Here is a 15,797-nt window from a genome sequence, read left to right on the forward strand (position 1 = left end):
AGAGTGCAGATATAAAATGGATATAAAATATTGCCATAATGCAAGGTTTTATGTATGTGCTCAGTGACATCTCCTTAGAAGGCCACTGAAAATTGCAGGAAAATGTTAAGTGTAGTCTTTTTAAAGATGACAATATGAAAATGGTATGGACTGTCAAAGGAAATCTGATCTGGCTAAAGTAAAATTTCTATACTGGGCCTGCAGCCAGGTAACCTCACATACTGTAAGGAACTCAACCTGTTATGTGGATGTGTATACTGAGAATCTGGGACAAAGAGGGGAAACAAACTAGCTTAATACAAGAGCCGCTTTTATTTTAAATATATACTAGAGCCTAAACAATACATAAGACGAGGAAAAAGATCTGAAAATGGCTTGAAAATATCCAGTAATTACTGTACAAACAGAAAACCTGCCAGCGGCCGGTCTGACTTATGGAACCAACGCTGAAGCCACACCGTCCTCATGAGAAAACTGCAGTGTGCAAACATTTTCAATGTTCTCCTTGGGACAGGTAAATCTTCAAAAGCTGGTAAGGACTTACTGATCTTCATGGATAGTAGAAGATGTACCAGGACTTACCCACATAACTTTAGCCTGAAATGTAGTGGTCTTAAATACTGCACAATATACAGTACAGCCATATATCTTATGATGTGTAGGGAACAAATGCATATAAACAGGAGTCTACAGGTCCTTGATTTGACTTTTTTCCGATATCTGGGCTCACAGGTTCTTGATGCCACCAGAGTTGCTGTTTAATCCACCATATAGACCAAGGTGTCGCCAATATCTATCTTCAAGCCATTGTCTGCAATATGTACTTTCTTCTCATTAAGGTCAATATGGAAAGCAGCTTGCTGAGAGATCACCATTTTACCAGCATCTTCTTTTCCAAGAACAGGCACTCGTCGGGGTCCCAGAATGGGGTCATCAAATCGCATAAGCTTCACCTTTGTAACATCTGTAAAGAAATAAATAGTGTTGCCCCATTATTAATATGCCGGCATTCATGACCAAGCACAGTTTACCACGAGTTGTAAGAAAGTCTCCATTACAGCCTACATAACTCATTAGAAATCCCTACCCATTTGCAGCCATATGGTAACAGACCACACATTTGATTAAAGGGAACCTGTCAATAGATTTGGAGATCATTAGCTGCGGCCTCCACCAGTGGGCTCTTATATACGGAATTCTAACATGCTCTGCATAAGAGCCCAGGCCACTGTGTAGAACGTAAAGATCACTTTATAATACTCACCTGAGGGGCGGTGAGGTGCAGACTAATAGGATGGGTGTCTCTGTTCTCCGGGTCGAGCGCCTCTTCTTTCAGCCATCTTTATCCTTCTTCTTCTGAAGTCTTGGTGCATGACGCGTCCTACATCATGCACACTCGCCGGCATTGAGGTCCTGCGCAGGCGCACTTTAGTCTGCCCTGAACAGGGCAGATCAAAGTATTGTAGTGCACGTCATGCACCCAGGCTTCAGAAGAAGGAGGACAAAGATGGCCGAAAGAGGAGGCGCCGGACCCGGAGACACCCATCCGACCAGTCTGCACCGCACCGCACAGCGGCCTGTGCTCTTATATACAGCATGTCAGAATGCTGTATTTAAGAGCCCACTGGTGGTGGCCGTAGCTTATCATAGTATCATAGTATCATAGTTTTTAAGGTTGAAGGGAGACTCTAAGTCCATCTAGTTCAACCCGTAGCCTAACATGTTGATAGGTCGCCAAATAGTCGCCTTATAGTCGCCAAATCTGGTGACAGGTTCCCTTTAATTAACAGGAAAAATGAGACCCCTGGATGGGACTCAGACTGCATAAAACAATAAAAAAAACTGATTATTGTGATATCCTTTAGGCTGCCAATATAGCATTCTATAACACAAAGCACAGTATGTAAAAGGGAACCAACCAACAGGATTTTGCAATATGAAGTAAAGGCAGTGCCATACAGACATTAAGATGCTGTATCCAGGCATACCTGATGTAGAAAGATCAGATGCTTGGTTGATAAAATATCTTTAATCAAAGTTGCAGAAATGCACTGCACGTTGATTGACAGCTGCAAGATGGGCAGGCCTTTGTGAGTCAGGTCCTTGGTGTACATTCCTCCTCCGGTGACCTCTTGGCTTGCCCCCTTTTCTTTATTTGAATCTCGTAACGCCATTGCTGTGGTTGGCGGAGAGTGCGCATTGTCATAGTAATTCTGTCTTCATTAAAATGGCACCGGAGTCAGTGCATGCGCATACCATGATCTCCGGAGCCATTTTATTGGAGTCACTGCAGTGAAGAGTATGAGAGGCATTGGCGCATGCGCACAATTTTATTTTTTTTCTACGTCTGCGCATGTGCCCCTGTTGCTCATAGCCTTCACAGCAGTGTCTTCAATAAAATGGCGGCGGAGATTGCGGTACACACATGTGCGGATCAAGAGCCATTTTATTGAAGACAGAATTCCAGCTGAAATGCGCTTGTGCTGCCAACAACAACAATAGCGGCGCAGTGCGATTTTCAAATAAAGAAAAGAGGGCAAGCCAGGAGGATGCCGTAGGAGGAATAACACAGAGGACCCGACCCAAAAAGGTCTGCAACTTTGATTAAAGATATTTCATCAATCGAGCATCGGATCTTTCGACAACAGGTATGCCTGGATTCAGCATCTTACTGCCTATATGGCACTGCTTTTAGTTCATATAGAAAAATCCTGGTGGTTGGTTCTCCTTAAAGGGAATCTGTCACCCCCAAATAGCATATTAAACTAGTTGTACAGTGATATAGGGGACTTGCCCCTATAGCAATCATACTAGTACTGTACATTTTAGTAAACACACCAAAAGAGAAAGTAACCAGCCTCATCTGCATTTGAATTAACAGTTCAATGCACTGTTAATTTGCATTTTGGGGACTTCATCCACTTCTGAATGAAAGCAAGTGCTAACTAAACTTAAGGTCCAGTCACACTAAGCAACTTACCAGCGATCCCAACAACGATAGGGATCGCTGGTAAGTTGCTAGGAGGTTGCTGGTGAGCTGTCACACTGCGACGCTCCAGCGATCCCACCAGCAACCTGACCTGGCAGGGATCGCTGGAGCGTGGCTACACGAGTTGCTGGTGAGCTCACCAGCAACCAGTGACCAGCCCCCAGTCTCCTAGTTACAGCACACATCAGGTTAATTAACCCGATGTGTGCTGCAGCTAAATGTGCACAGAGCAGGGAGCAGCGCACAATGCTTAGCGCTGGCTCCTTGCTCTCCTAGTTACAGCACACATCGGGTTAATTGCCTGATGTGTGCTGCAGCTAAATGTGCACAGAGCAGGGAGCAGCGCACACTGCTTAGTGCTGGCTCCTTGCTCTCCTAGTTACAGCACACATCGGGTTAATTGCCTGATGTGTGCTGCAGCTATCTGTGCACAGAGCAGGAGCCGGCAGCACAGGCAGTGAGAGCGGAGGAGTCTGGTATCAAAGGTAAATATCGGGTAACCAAGGACAGGGCTTCTTGGTTACCCGATGTTTACATTAGTTACCAGCCTCAGCAGAAGCTGGCTCACTGCTCACTGCACATTAGTTGTTGCTGTCTCGCTGTCACACACAGCGATCTGTGCTTCACAGCAGGACAGCAACAACTAAATAATGGCCCAGGACATTCAGCAACAACCAACGACCTCACAGCAGGGGCCAGGTTGTTGCTGGATGTCACACACAGCAACATCGCTAGCAACGTCACAAAAGTTGTTCGTTACCAGCGATGTTGCTAGCGATGTTGCTTAGTGTGACGGGGCCTTTAGCCTGCACATTTGTTCTTGCGCACTGACACTGCTTGAGCCCTGCCGAGCACCGAGTGTCAGTGCAGATGCACACACACAGTAATAGGAGAGTATGTTCTCCTTCCCGGCTCCTCTCTGCAGCCGCCAGTCAATACACCAATGGATTTGGAAGTCTAGCTCACAGGCAGTTTAAAGGCAGAGCCAGTGCGGAAAGGACCTGCCCTGCGACACTATGTGAGTGCCCGCAATGAGGCTGTATGCACTGCTGGACTCAGTAACATGCACACACACTCCAGAGGAGTTCAGGCAGGGCTCCTCCTCAGCAAGCGAGTACCATCAGTCAGAAGGGAGAGGTTTCCTCAAAATCCAACTTTGAGGGGACGTAACAGTGCACCAAAGCCATCTCCTTCAGCTTCTGGAAATCTTGTGCATGCACGCGGCTTATTTTGGCCTTGTCAGTATGCTTTTGAAGCTCGGACTAGCGCATGACCAGAAGTTCAGATGACGTGCCCTACGATCATGTAGTGGAGAGGAGGTGGGGTGAAGCTCGCAAGCATTAGCAACCGCTCCATTTAAATAGTAGTGTCACAGATTGATAGAGCTTGTCAAAGATAGTCAGAGGTAGACAGCAGAATCTAAACGGTTAACAGCAGTAGCTATTAAAGATAGATGCCAGCTATGTAATCTCTCCGACATTATCTCCTGAGCCTCTTCCACACTTGCAGATGTTTTTTCATGTCCTAATGCAGGAAGGGTTTAATGTAAGCATTTGTATCTAGGCTCCGCAGATACTGACACAGGTAGCAAAGTATTAATGACAAACCTGGTACCCGTACAGACACATGGAGCCGATATTCCTATGTGCTACAGTCTGTCTGCTGTGACAGCTTCTCTAAGGAACTCACAATGCTCAACCTCCTTTTCTAGCTAATTAATACAACTTGCTGGGTCTGATCAATGTGTCTCTGACAGTGTACAGAAAATAGATGCAGAGCTACACCACTTAATCATGACAAAAGCCTCCCTTGATAGGAGGAGGGCAGCAGCGTAATTGAGAGGCAGCCTTTCTAAAAAGGAATTATACTCATCTGCCGAAAACTAAATATATTCTGTATGATCTTTGCAAATTATAGGGCTGGTATTTTCCATTACACAGGGTTCTGCAGAGCCCTCCTGGGTGTTTGGTCATCATGCATAGTAACAAGATAGTTCCTGAAAGACGTGGTGTTCAGCCTTCGCAATACTGATCAGAAAAACGGTATTCCACTCAGGCGGCAATAATTGCTCATTAAAACCGTCCTCACTGGCAGTCATTTGTTCAGATCCTCGGAGACTTGTGAAGAACCCTCATCCCAGCTCATCACTAGACTGCCCTCTTCCTGTCTGTACGTTACCTTTGATCCCGCGATCAGTCTTCATTATGCGTCTTATTACGGAATCTCGGCTGTCTCCTTGTCGGATCTCAATCTTTGTGGAGAAGTGACCATTTGACGGCTGTGGGTTCACCAGGAACACTGGCACTCCAGGCTATAGAAAATATTAATACTAGCACTTAGAATATCTCATGAGGATAAGCAGATAGAAGCTAGGGCAACCAGAATAAATCCCACTATCGCCCCATCTGCATAAATCAAGTACCCAGACCATTCACATTTTTCAATCCAGGAATGTGTTGAACTTCTATAGTGATTCAGCCATCACCACACTATGTGGCAAAGATTACAGAGCATCACCGCTTTTACAGTAAAGAATCCTTATCTATGATAACGATGAAGCTCTCCTTCATGCAGAAAGAGGATGTCCCTTTATCAAAGTTACAGGCCTATGTGTAATAAGGTCATTAGAAAGATTATGAAACTGTAACTCTATTGGTTAGAGAACCACCTAAATACTGGTTTATGTTAGCACTAACTGTTACTGCTCACATTTGACAGTGAAGGCTGCACGTATTCTAACATCTGTACAAACAATGAATTTGTAATGTCTAGTGACATACTGACAGGGAATGTAGATTGTGAGCCCCAATGGGGACAGTGGTGATAAAGTCTGTAAAGTGCTGTTGAATTAATGGCGCTATATAAGTAAAATAAGCAAAAAAAGTTGTTTCCCACAGTATTCTGGGATAGTTCCATATGTACGACTGAAGCCACAAATGATGCCATGATGGTGTTCCAGTGAAGACAAGCCTGTGGCTGCCCTTCATAGGAGACAATGATTATTACTATATACTGCTAAACTGTGGTATTACAATAGGATGTATAAACGATTGGACAATTGCAGGTTTAAAGGGAACCTGTCAGCAAAAATTTTGCCCAAAACCTAAAAGAATCCCCCTCTGCAGCTTCTGTGCTGCACTCTAGCAAGGTTCCTGTTATTATTGTACCCCCTGTGAGATCAAAATAATGACTTTATAAAGTCTTACCTTTTCGTATGGCAATTTTTTTTATAGTCACGGGGGCGGGCTTTCTGGCGTCCGTTATTCTCCCTCCTGGTCCTTTATGCCGTCCCCCATCGCTCCTTTGCATAGCTGATGACGCCGCTCACTGCTCCAGCGGTCCCTGCGCATGCCCAGTGAGAGTCTCACGGGACTGAGCAGTGTGACCGCTGGTGACGTGTGCGCAGGCGTGAGATTATGGGCGGCGCTGTGATTGTCATCAGCAAGTACCCGCCCATAATGTCGTGCCCGCGCTTTCCCCTCTGTCTCCACCGTTCTGCGCAAGTGCTGGCCATATGACCCCATGTCACCTCTTACCCATCTTTCCCTGGAGCAGGAAATAGATGGGAGGTGACGTGGGGTCATATGGCCAGCGCTTGCGCAGAACGGTGGAGACAGAGGGGAAAGCGCGGGCACGACATTATGGGCGGGTACTTGCTGATGACAATTACAGCGCCGCCCATAATCTCTTGCTTGCGCACACGTCACCAGCGGTCACACTGCTCAGTCCCGTGAGACTCTCACTGGGCATGCGCGGGGACCGCTGGAGCAGTGGGCGGCGTCATCAGCTATGCAAAGGAGCGATGGAGGACGGCATAAAGGACCAGGAGGGAGAATAACGGACGCCAGAAAGCCCGCCCCCATGACTATAAAAAAAAAAGATTGCCATACGAAAAAGGTAAGTCTTTATAAAGTCTTTATTTTGGTCTCACAGGGGGTACAATAATAACAGGAACCTTGCTAGAATGCAGCACAGGAGCTGCAGAGGGGGAATCTTTTAGGTTTTGGGCGACATTTCTGCTGACAGTTTCCCTTTAAGTCTGAGGTTTAAAGGGGAACGGTGATCAGCACGTATTGTGCAGAGTGGATTGTGTTACTAATGACGGAGTCATAGCTACTACTGTAATCCTGCCTGTGATGACAATGAAAGTTAAAACGAATAACGAGCTAAAGGGAAAAATCCCAGGATTTCTGTTTGTTTTTTTTTTATAATATATAATGACATGGAAAATGTGAAATAAATAAATAAATAAATCAATCAAAAAAAAAAATTTTTAACCTCTTTCCCGACTAAGCAATTTTCCATTTTTGTGTTTTTGTTTTTTCCACCACCCCTTCTTCCAGGATGCAAAGGTCTTTAACTTTTCTGTTGATATAGCCATATGAGTGATTGTTTTTTGTGGTACAAGTTGTAGTTTTGATATCCAGATGAGGGGAAATTACACAAAAAATGCAATTCCCTGGTTTTTATGACAGTCGTGCTGTAGAAATGACCCGGTAACATGATTCTCCAGGTCAGTACAATTACAGCAATATTACACTTAGAAAGTTTCATTTCGCTGTGCCATCATTTACGGAGACCTTTAACAGTCTCACTTTTACAAGGAAGTTGAGTAAGGACTTTTTCTGAGGGGCAAACTCATTTATTGATACTTTTATAGTCTATTGATACCATTTTGAGTTGGATTTGAAGTTTTCATCATTTACTACTTTTTTTTCAATTGCCTTTTACCTATCACATAAATTATTAATTTATTTTGATAGCCTGAACTTATACAGACACAGCAATATAACATACCGAATTTTTTGGACCATAAGACGCACTTTTTTTCCTCCAAATTTGGGAGGAAAGTGTGGGGTGCGTCTTATGGTCTGAAGCTGCGGGGTAGGGAGCTGTGTGGAGGGAGCGGCTATGCAGTGGGATCACAGGAGGCAGGGAGGGTCGCTGCTGCAGGAAGCCGGCGATGGAGAAACCACGTGTGCCCGCTGCTTAAAGTAAACGAGTATTCATTAGCTGCTCCCCGCTCACCTCTCTGCAGTCAGTGACTAGAAGCGGGTGTGAGGAGCAGCAAAGCAATACCTGTTTAATGTAAACAGCGGACACACGTGGGTTCTCCAGCCCCCGGCTTCCTGCAGAGGCTGCGGAGACTGTGTCCGCTGTTTAGGAGGCAGGAGCAGGGTGCCGCTGCTGTCATGTCTGGCCGGGGACAGTGCAGATCACTGCAGTGTCCGGGCCAGAGCACGGCATACCTTCACAACACAGCCGCAGTCTCTGTGCTGAGGGCTCACATTGCTTTCACTTTGCTCCTGCCTCTGCTCAGTCACCCGTAGCTGACAAGGACCTGCAGTGATGTTATGCAGAGGGGTGGGCCAGAGCAGCACAGAACAGCACAGTGCCCCGCCTCTTCATTACATCACTGCAGGTCCTTGAGATATGGGAGACTGTTGCTAGTGCCAGGACCAAACTGAAAGCTAGGTGAGCATCACATCTGTAAAAGTAAGGCAATAAAAAATATAGTATATAAAGGCATTACTGTACACCTGGATGGGGTTGGATCATATATATATATATATATATATATATATATATATATATATATATATATATATACACACATACACACACACACACACAGTATATAAGTATATATATACACACACACACACACACACACACACACACACACACACAGTATATAACTCTATATACACACACACACAGTATATAACTCATATATACACACACACACACACACACACACACACACCAGATTGGAGGATCACGCATATAATGATGGGGAGCATACATATTCCACGATGGGGGCCATATATACCTGGAATGTACCCAGAATGGGGGATATGAGGACAGAATTTGGGGATATTACCACCTCCATAACACTGCCAGCAGTAAAATAACAGTGTGTCATGACCACATTTTTTTACTTTAATTTTTTTTTTCTATTTCATCCTCCTCTAAAACAAGGGTGCGTCTTATAGTCCGATGCGTCTTATAGTAAAAAAATAAGGTATGTTTATTAATTTGATTTGGAAAAGGGTATGATCATTCAATTTTTTTTAATTTCATTTATTTACTTATTATTTTACTCTTTACCTTATTAGTCCAGGGGACGTAAACCTGCAATTGTCCAATCGTATATACATCCTATTGTAGTACCACAGTTTAGCAGTATATAGTAAAAATCAGTGTCTCCTATGAAGGGCAGCCACAGGCTTGTCTTCATAGGAACACAATCATGGCGGGCACAGGGGGCTTCTTCAAAACAACAACATTTCATTTGCGCTGTTAAAGTCTGACTGCAGCATTTAAGGGGTTAACAGAAGCGGGCAGAACTCAGCCTCATTCTCTGCTGCTAGAGACAGATAATGGCAGTGTAACACAGCCATCATCTGCTGGGAATGATGCAGGCTCAGACAGGGGACCGAAATAAGATGTAGCAGTACATTATATAATGGGAAGGGGTTACAAATATTTGATTTAATTAAATAGGTCATTTTTTTATGCACATACATTTAGATATGTTCGGCCCATGCTGATCTCTGGAATTAGCCGCAGTGAGACGAAGCAGAGCCCTGGACAACGTAAGTATTGTATTCCTGTGACTAACACTGTAAATCAGTCCAGATACACATGTATTGAAGTAGTATTTCAAGTTTATTCCACCAGATCATCAAATAAAACATCAGCTCAACCGGAGCCTTTTTTAGGTAGAAGGGAAAAACATCATTAACAATGTTTTATTAGATGATCTGGGAGAATAAACCTGAAAAATGCTGGTCTATCATTGTCTGAAAGTCGGACGCCATTACTTGCCACGAGCAGCGCAACTTTAAGATTGCCGACAGGCTATATTTATGAACCGTGGTCTAGGTGCTGGAACAACGCTGTTGATTCTGCAGCCGGCCTGACCAGTCAGTATTTCTAATTAGTGATGGGCAAATCCAAACTGTAAAGTTCGGGATCCATACCGAACACATAGTATTCGTGCACACAATCCCAAACACGAGCTTTCCTGGGAAGCTCATGTTACAGTTCGGGTCCAGGGGATGTAAAATCAAGCACATTATTAAAAAACATTATAATTATACTTACAGGTCCCGCGACACGTCCTGCAGACTGTCTCCCGGCCACTGCTGCATCCGGGTTCGATCATTGCCTTCTGGTAACCAGCACTGACTAAAGGACCTTCCGTGACATCATAGCCATGTGACCAGTCTGGTGTGAATGTTGTATTACCTCGTGAGTTACAGACTGATCAAATGGCTATGATGTCATGGAAGGTCCTGTAGGTAGTGGTGGTTACCCGTTTACCCATTTTTTTGTGGGACAAAATTTCGTTTCAACTATACAATTTGTATTTACGTTCAAGTTTTTGATCGCCTTTTATTTTACTTTTTATGATGAAAAGAAGGGAATTTTGTTTACTTACCGTAAATTCCTTTTCTTCTAGCTCCAATTGGGAGACCCAGACAATTGGGTGTATAGCTTCTGCCTCCGGAGGCCACACAAAGTATTACACTTAAAAGTGTAAAGCCCCTCCCCTCTGCCTATACACCCTCCCGTGCATCACGGGCACCTCAGTTTTGGTGCAAAAGCAAGAAGGAGGAAACTTATAAATTGGTCTAAGGTAAATTCAATCCGAAGGATGTTCGGAGAACTGAAAACCATAACCAAGAACAATTCAACATGAACAACATGTGTACACAAAGAACAACAGCCCGAAGGGAACAGGGGCGGGTGCTGGGTCTCCCAATTGGAGCTAGAAGAAAAGGAATTTACGGTAAGTAAACAAAATTCCCTTCTTCTTTGTCGCTCCATTGGGAGACCCAGACAATTGGGACGTCCAAAAGCAGTCCCTGGGTGGGTAAAAGAATACCTCGGTAAAAAAGCCGTAAAACGGCCCCTGCCTACAGGTGGGCAACCGCCGCCTGAAGGACTCGCCTACCTAGGCTGGCATCTGCCGAAGCGTAGGCATGCACTTGATAGTGTTTCGTGAAAGTGTGCAGACTCGACCAGGTAGCCGCCTGACACACCTGCTGAGCCGTAGCCTGGTGCCGCAAAGCCCAGGACGCACCCACGGCTCTGGTAGAATGGGCCTTCAGCCCTGAAGGAACCGGAAGCCCCGAAGAACGGTAGGCTTCAAGAATTGGTTCCTTGATCCACCGAGCCAAGGTTGACTTAGAAGCCTGCGACCCTTTACGCTGGCCAGCGACAAGGACAAAAAGCGCATCCGAGCGGCGCAGGGGCGCCGTACGAGAAATGTAGAGTCTGAGGGCTCTCACCAGATCTAACAAGTGCAAATCCTTTTCACATTGGTGAACTGGATGAGGCCAAAAAGAAGGTAAGGAGATATCCTGATTGAGATGAAAAGGGGATACCACCTTCGGGAGAAACTCCGGAACCGGACGCAGAACCACCTTGTCCTGGTGAAATACCAGGAAGGGGGCTTTGCATGAGAGCGCTGCTAGCTCAGACACTCTCCGAAGCGATGTGACTGCCACTAGGAAGACCACCTTCTGCGAAAGGCGTGAAAGAGAAATATCCCTCATTGGCTCGAAAGGTGGTTTCTGAAGAGCCGTTAGCACCCTGTTCAGATCCCAGGGTTCTAGCGGACGCTTGTAAGGAGGGACTATGTGGCAAACCCCCTGCAGGAACGTGCGTACCTGCGGAAGCCTGGCTAGATGCTTTTGAAAAAACACAGAGAGTGCCGAGACTTGTCCCTTAAGTGAGCCGAGAGACAACCCCTTTTCCATTCCGGATTGCAGGAAGGACAGAAAAGTGGGCAAGGCAAATGGCCAGGGAGTAAAACCCTGATCAGAGCACCAGGATAAGAAGATCTTCCACGTCCTGTGGTAGATCTTGGCGGATGTTGGTTTCCTGGCCTGTCTCATAGTGGCAATGACCTCTTGAGATAACCCTGAGGACGCTAGGATCCAGGACTCAATGGCCACACAGTCAGGTTGAGGGCCGCAGAATTCAGATGGAAAAATGGCCCTTGAGACAGCAAGTCTGGTCGGTCTGGTAGTGCCCACGGTTGGCCTACCGTGAGATGCTACAGACCCGGGTACCATGACCTCCTCGGCCAGTCTGGAGCGACGAGGATGGCGCGGCGGCAGTCGGACCTGATCTTGCGTAACATTCTGGGCAGCAGAGCCAGAGGAGGAAATACATAAGGCAGTCGAAACTGCGACCAATCCTGAACTAACGCGTCTGCCGCCAGAGCTCTGTGATCTTGAGAACGTGCCATGAATGCCGGGACCTTGTTGTTGTGCTGGGACGCCATAAGGTCGACGTCCGGCTTCCCCCAGCGGCAACAGATCTCTTGAAACACGTCCGGGTGAAGAGACCATTCCCCTGCGTCCATGCCCTGGCGACTGAGAAAGTCTGCTTCCCAGTTTTCTACGCCCGGGATGTGAACTGCGGAGATGGTGGAGGCTGTGGCTTCCACCCACAGCAGAATCCGCCGAACTTCCTGGAAGGCTTGCCGACTGCGTGTGCCGCCTTGGTGATTGATGTATGCCACCGCCGTGGCATTGTCCGACTGAATTCGGATCTGCCTGCCTTCCAGCCACGGCTGGAACGCCTTTAGGGCTAGATACACTGCCCTTATCTCCAGAACATTGATCTGAAGGGAGGACTCTGGCTGAGTCCATGTACCCTGAGCCCTGTGGTGGAGAAAGACCGCTCCCCACCCTGACAGACTCGCGTCCGTCGTGACCACAGCCCAGGATGGGGGCAGGAAGGATTTCCCCTTCGACAAAGAAGTGGGAAGAAGCCACCACTGAAGGGAGGCCTTGGCCGCCCGAGACGGGGAGACGTTCCTGTCGAGGGACGTCGACTTCCTGTCCCATTTGCGGGGAATGTCCCATTGAACTGGACGCAGATGAAACTGCGCAAATGGAACTGCCTCCATTGCTGCCACCATCTTCCCTAGGAAGTGCATGAGGCGCCTCAAGGGGTGCGACTGGGCTCGAAGGAGCGATTGCACCCCTGTCTGTAGTGACCGCTGTTTGTCCAACGGAAGCTTCACTATCGCTGAGAGAGTATGAAACTACATGCCAAGATATGTCAGTGATTGGGCCGGTGTCAATTTTGACTTTGGGAAATTGATGATCCACCCGAATCTCTGGAGAGTCTCCAGAGCAATGTTCAGGCTGTGTTGGCATGCCACCCGAGAGGGGGCCTTGACAAGCAGATCGTCTAAGTAAGGGATCACCGAGTGTCCCTGAGAGTGTAGGACTGCTACCACTGTTGCCATGACTTTGGTGAAGACCCGTGGGGCTGTCGCCAGGCCAAAAGGCAGTGCCACGAACTGAAGGTGTTCGTCTCCTATGGCGAAGCGCAGGAAGCGCTGATGCTCTGGTGCAATCGGCACGTGGAGATAAGCATCCCTGATGTCGATTGATGCTAGGAAGTCTCCTTGGGACATTGAGGCGATGACGGAACGGAGAGACTCCATCCGGAACCGCCTGGTTTTCACGTGTCTGTTGAGCAGTTTTAGGTCCAGAACGGGACGGAAAGATCCGTCCTTTTTTGGCACCACAAACAAGTTGGAGTAAAACCCGTGGCCCCATTGTTGAAGGGGAACCGGGATCACCACTCCTTCTGCTTTCAGAGTGCTCACCGCCTGAAGAAGAGCATCGGCTCGCTCGGGGGGTGGAGATGTTCTGAAGAAACGAGTCGGAGGACGAGAGCTGAACTCTATCCTGTAACCGTGAGACAGAATGTCTCTCACCCATCGGTCTTGGACATGTGGCAACCAGGCGTCGGAAAAGCGGGAGAGCCTGCCACCGACCGAGGATGCGGTTTGGGGAGGTCGAAAGTCAGGAGGAGGCCGCTTTGGGAGCGGTTCCTCCGGCGTTCTTCTTAGGACGTGACTTAGACCGCCATGAATCGGAGTTCCTCTGACCCTTCTGTGGCCTGTTGGACGAGGAGAATTGAGACCTGGCTGAGGCCCGAAAGGACCGAAACCTCGATTGAACCTTCCTTTGTGGAGGTCTGTTTGGTTTGGACTGGGGTAAGGACGAGTCCTTTCCCTTGGATTGTTTAATGATTTCATCCAATCGCTTGCCAAACAGGTGGTCGCCAGAAAAAGGCAACCCGGTTAAGAACTTTTTGGAAGCAGAGTCTGCCTTCCATTCACGCAGCCACATGGCCCTGCGGACTGCCACTGAATTGGCGGATGCTACCGCCGTACGGCTAGCAGAGTCCAGGACAGCATTCATGGCGTAGGACGCAAACGCCGACGCCTGAGATGTTAAGGACACAACCTGTGGGGTAGCGGCCCGTGTGACTGCATTAATCTCAGACTGACAAGCTGAGATAGCTTGGAGTGCCCATACGGCTGCGAATGCCGGAGCAAAGGACGCGCCGATAGCTTCATAGATGGATTTCATCAGGAGCTCTATCTGCCTGTCAGTGGCATCCTTGAGTGATGCACCATCTTCCACTGCGACTATGGATCTAGCCGCCAGTCTAGAGACCGGCGGATCCACCTTGGGACACTGAGCCAAACCCTTGACTACGTCAGCGGGGAAGGGGTAACGTGTGTCATTAAGGCGCTTAGTAAAGCGCTTATCCGGAAAAGCTCGGTGTTTCTGGACTGCATCCCTGAAGTCGGAGTGATCAAGAAACGCACTCCGTGTACGTTTGGGAAACCTAAAACGGAATTTCTCCTGCTGAGAAGCTGACTCCTCAATCGGAGGAGCTGGAGGGGAAAGATTCAACACCTGATTGATGGACGCTATAAGGTCGTTCACTATGGCGTCCCCCTCAGGTGTATCAAGGTTGAGAGCGGCGTCAGTATCAGAGCCCTGATCTGCCACCTCCTCCTCATCCTCCAGAGAGTCCTCATGCTGAGACCCTGAACAGTGTGATGAAGTCGAGGGAAGCTCCCAGCGAGCCCGCTTAGTCGGTCTGAGACTGCGGTCTGTGTCGGAGTCCTCACCGTGAGACCTATGAGTCGCCCCAGGAGCACTTTGCTGCTCCAACCGAGGGGGGCCTGGGGTCAATGATTCAACAGTGCCCGGGGCCTGTATTACCGGTCTGGACTGCAAAGCTTCTAGTATCTTAGCAGACCATTTATCCATAGACTCAGCAAGTTTGTCAGCGAATACTGCAAACTCTGTCCCTGTCACCTGGACAGTGGCAGCAGGTGGTCCCACCGGGGACGAGGGTCCCGACCGTGGCAGAGGCTCCGGCTGAGTGAGTGTCACAGGGGCCGAGCATTGCACACAATGAGGGTAGGTGGAACCTGCAGGAAGCATAGCCGCACATGAGGTACAGGTAGCAAAGTAAGCCTGTGCCTTGGCACCCTTGCTTTTTGCGGACGACATGCTGTAGTCTCCTTTAAGAGCAATCAAAGAGGGTATATAGCCGGAGCAATAGTGCGGCCGTACAGAGTAAATGTATACAGTATAAGCATATAAATATACACTACGGCACCCAGGGGGACCAGCACCTAGTAACAGGTGCGGCTTACCGACCGCCCGCAGTGGTTGTGTGACCACCAGATTCCCTGCCTGGGCCTCCCAGAGCTGTGGAGCTCAGCGTTGTCTCCCCTCTGAAGTTCTTCAGAAGTGCTGATAGCAATGGCTGCCAGCGTCCAGAGAGGAGGAGGGAGCCGTGGGCGTGCCTGCAAAAGTGCGGGAATCTGGTGCCCCACGGTGCTCAGAGAGGGGGGAGGAGGATACACAGTATGCTCCAGCCCTCAGCGCTGACGTTCAGTGCAGCGTCCCGCCCTTACCCCTGACTGGCAGGCCCGGGGGCGGGAATATGCGGTACTAGGCCG

At 48.0% G+C, this 15,797-nt stretch overlaps 1 protein-coding gene across 1 annotated transcript in view; it reads right to left on the bottom strand.

Moving 5' to 3' along the window:
* Positions 1 to 309: 309 nt before the first annotated feature.
* Positions 310 to 15,797, bottom strand: part of LARS1 (leucyl-tRNA synthetase 1) — a 165,435-nt gene continuing 149,947 nt past the window's right edge. The window contains exons 31-32 of the mRNA XM_075344601.1: positions 5,168 to 5,300; positions 310 to 964 (exon numbers count right to left, since the gene is read on the bottom strand). Coding sequence (XP_075200716.1) covers positions 759 to 964; positions 5,168 to 5,300 — 339 coding nt within the window. The 3' untranslated portion in view covers positions 310 to 758. The remainder of the gene's footprint in view (positions 965 to 5,167; positions 5,301 to 15,797) is intronic.

This window comes from Anomaloglossus baeobatrachus, chromosome 4, assembly GCF_048569485.1.
Source record: "Anomaloglossus baeobatrachus isolate aAnoBae1 chromosome 4, aAnoBae1.hap1, whole genome shotgun sequence".
NCBI classification, from domain to species: domain Eukaryota; kingdom Metazoa; phylum Chordata; class Amphibia; order Anura; family Aromobatidae; genus Anomaloglossus; species Anomaloglossus baeobatrachus.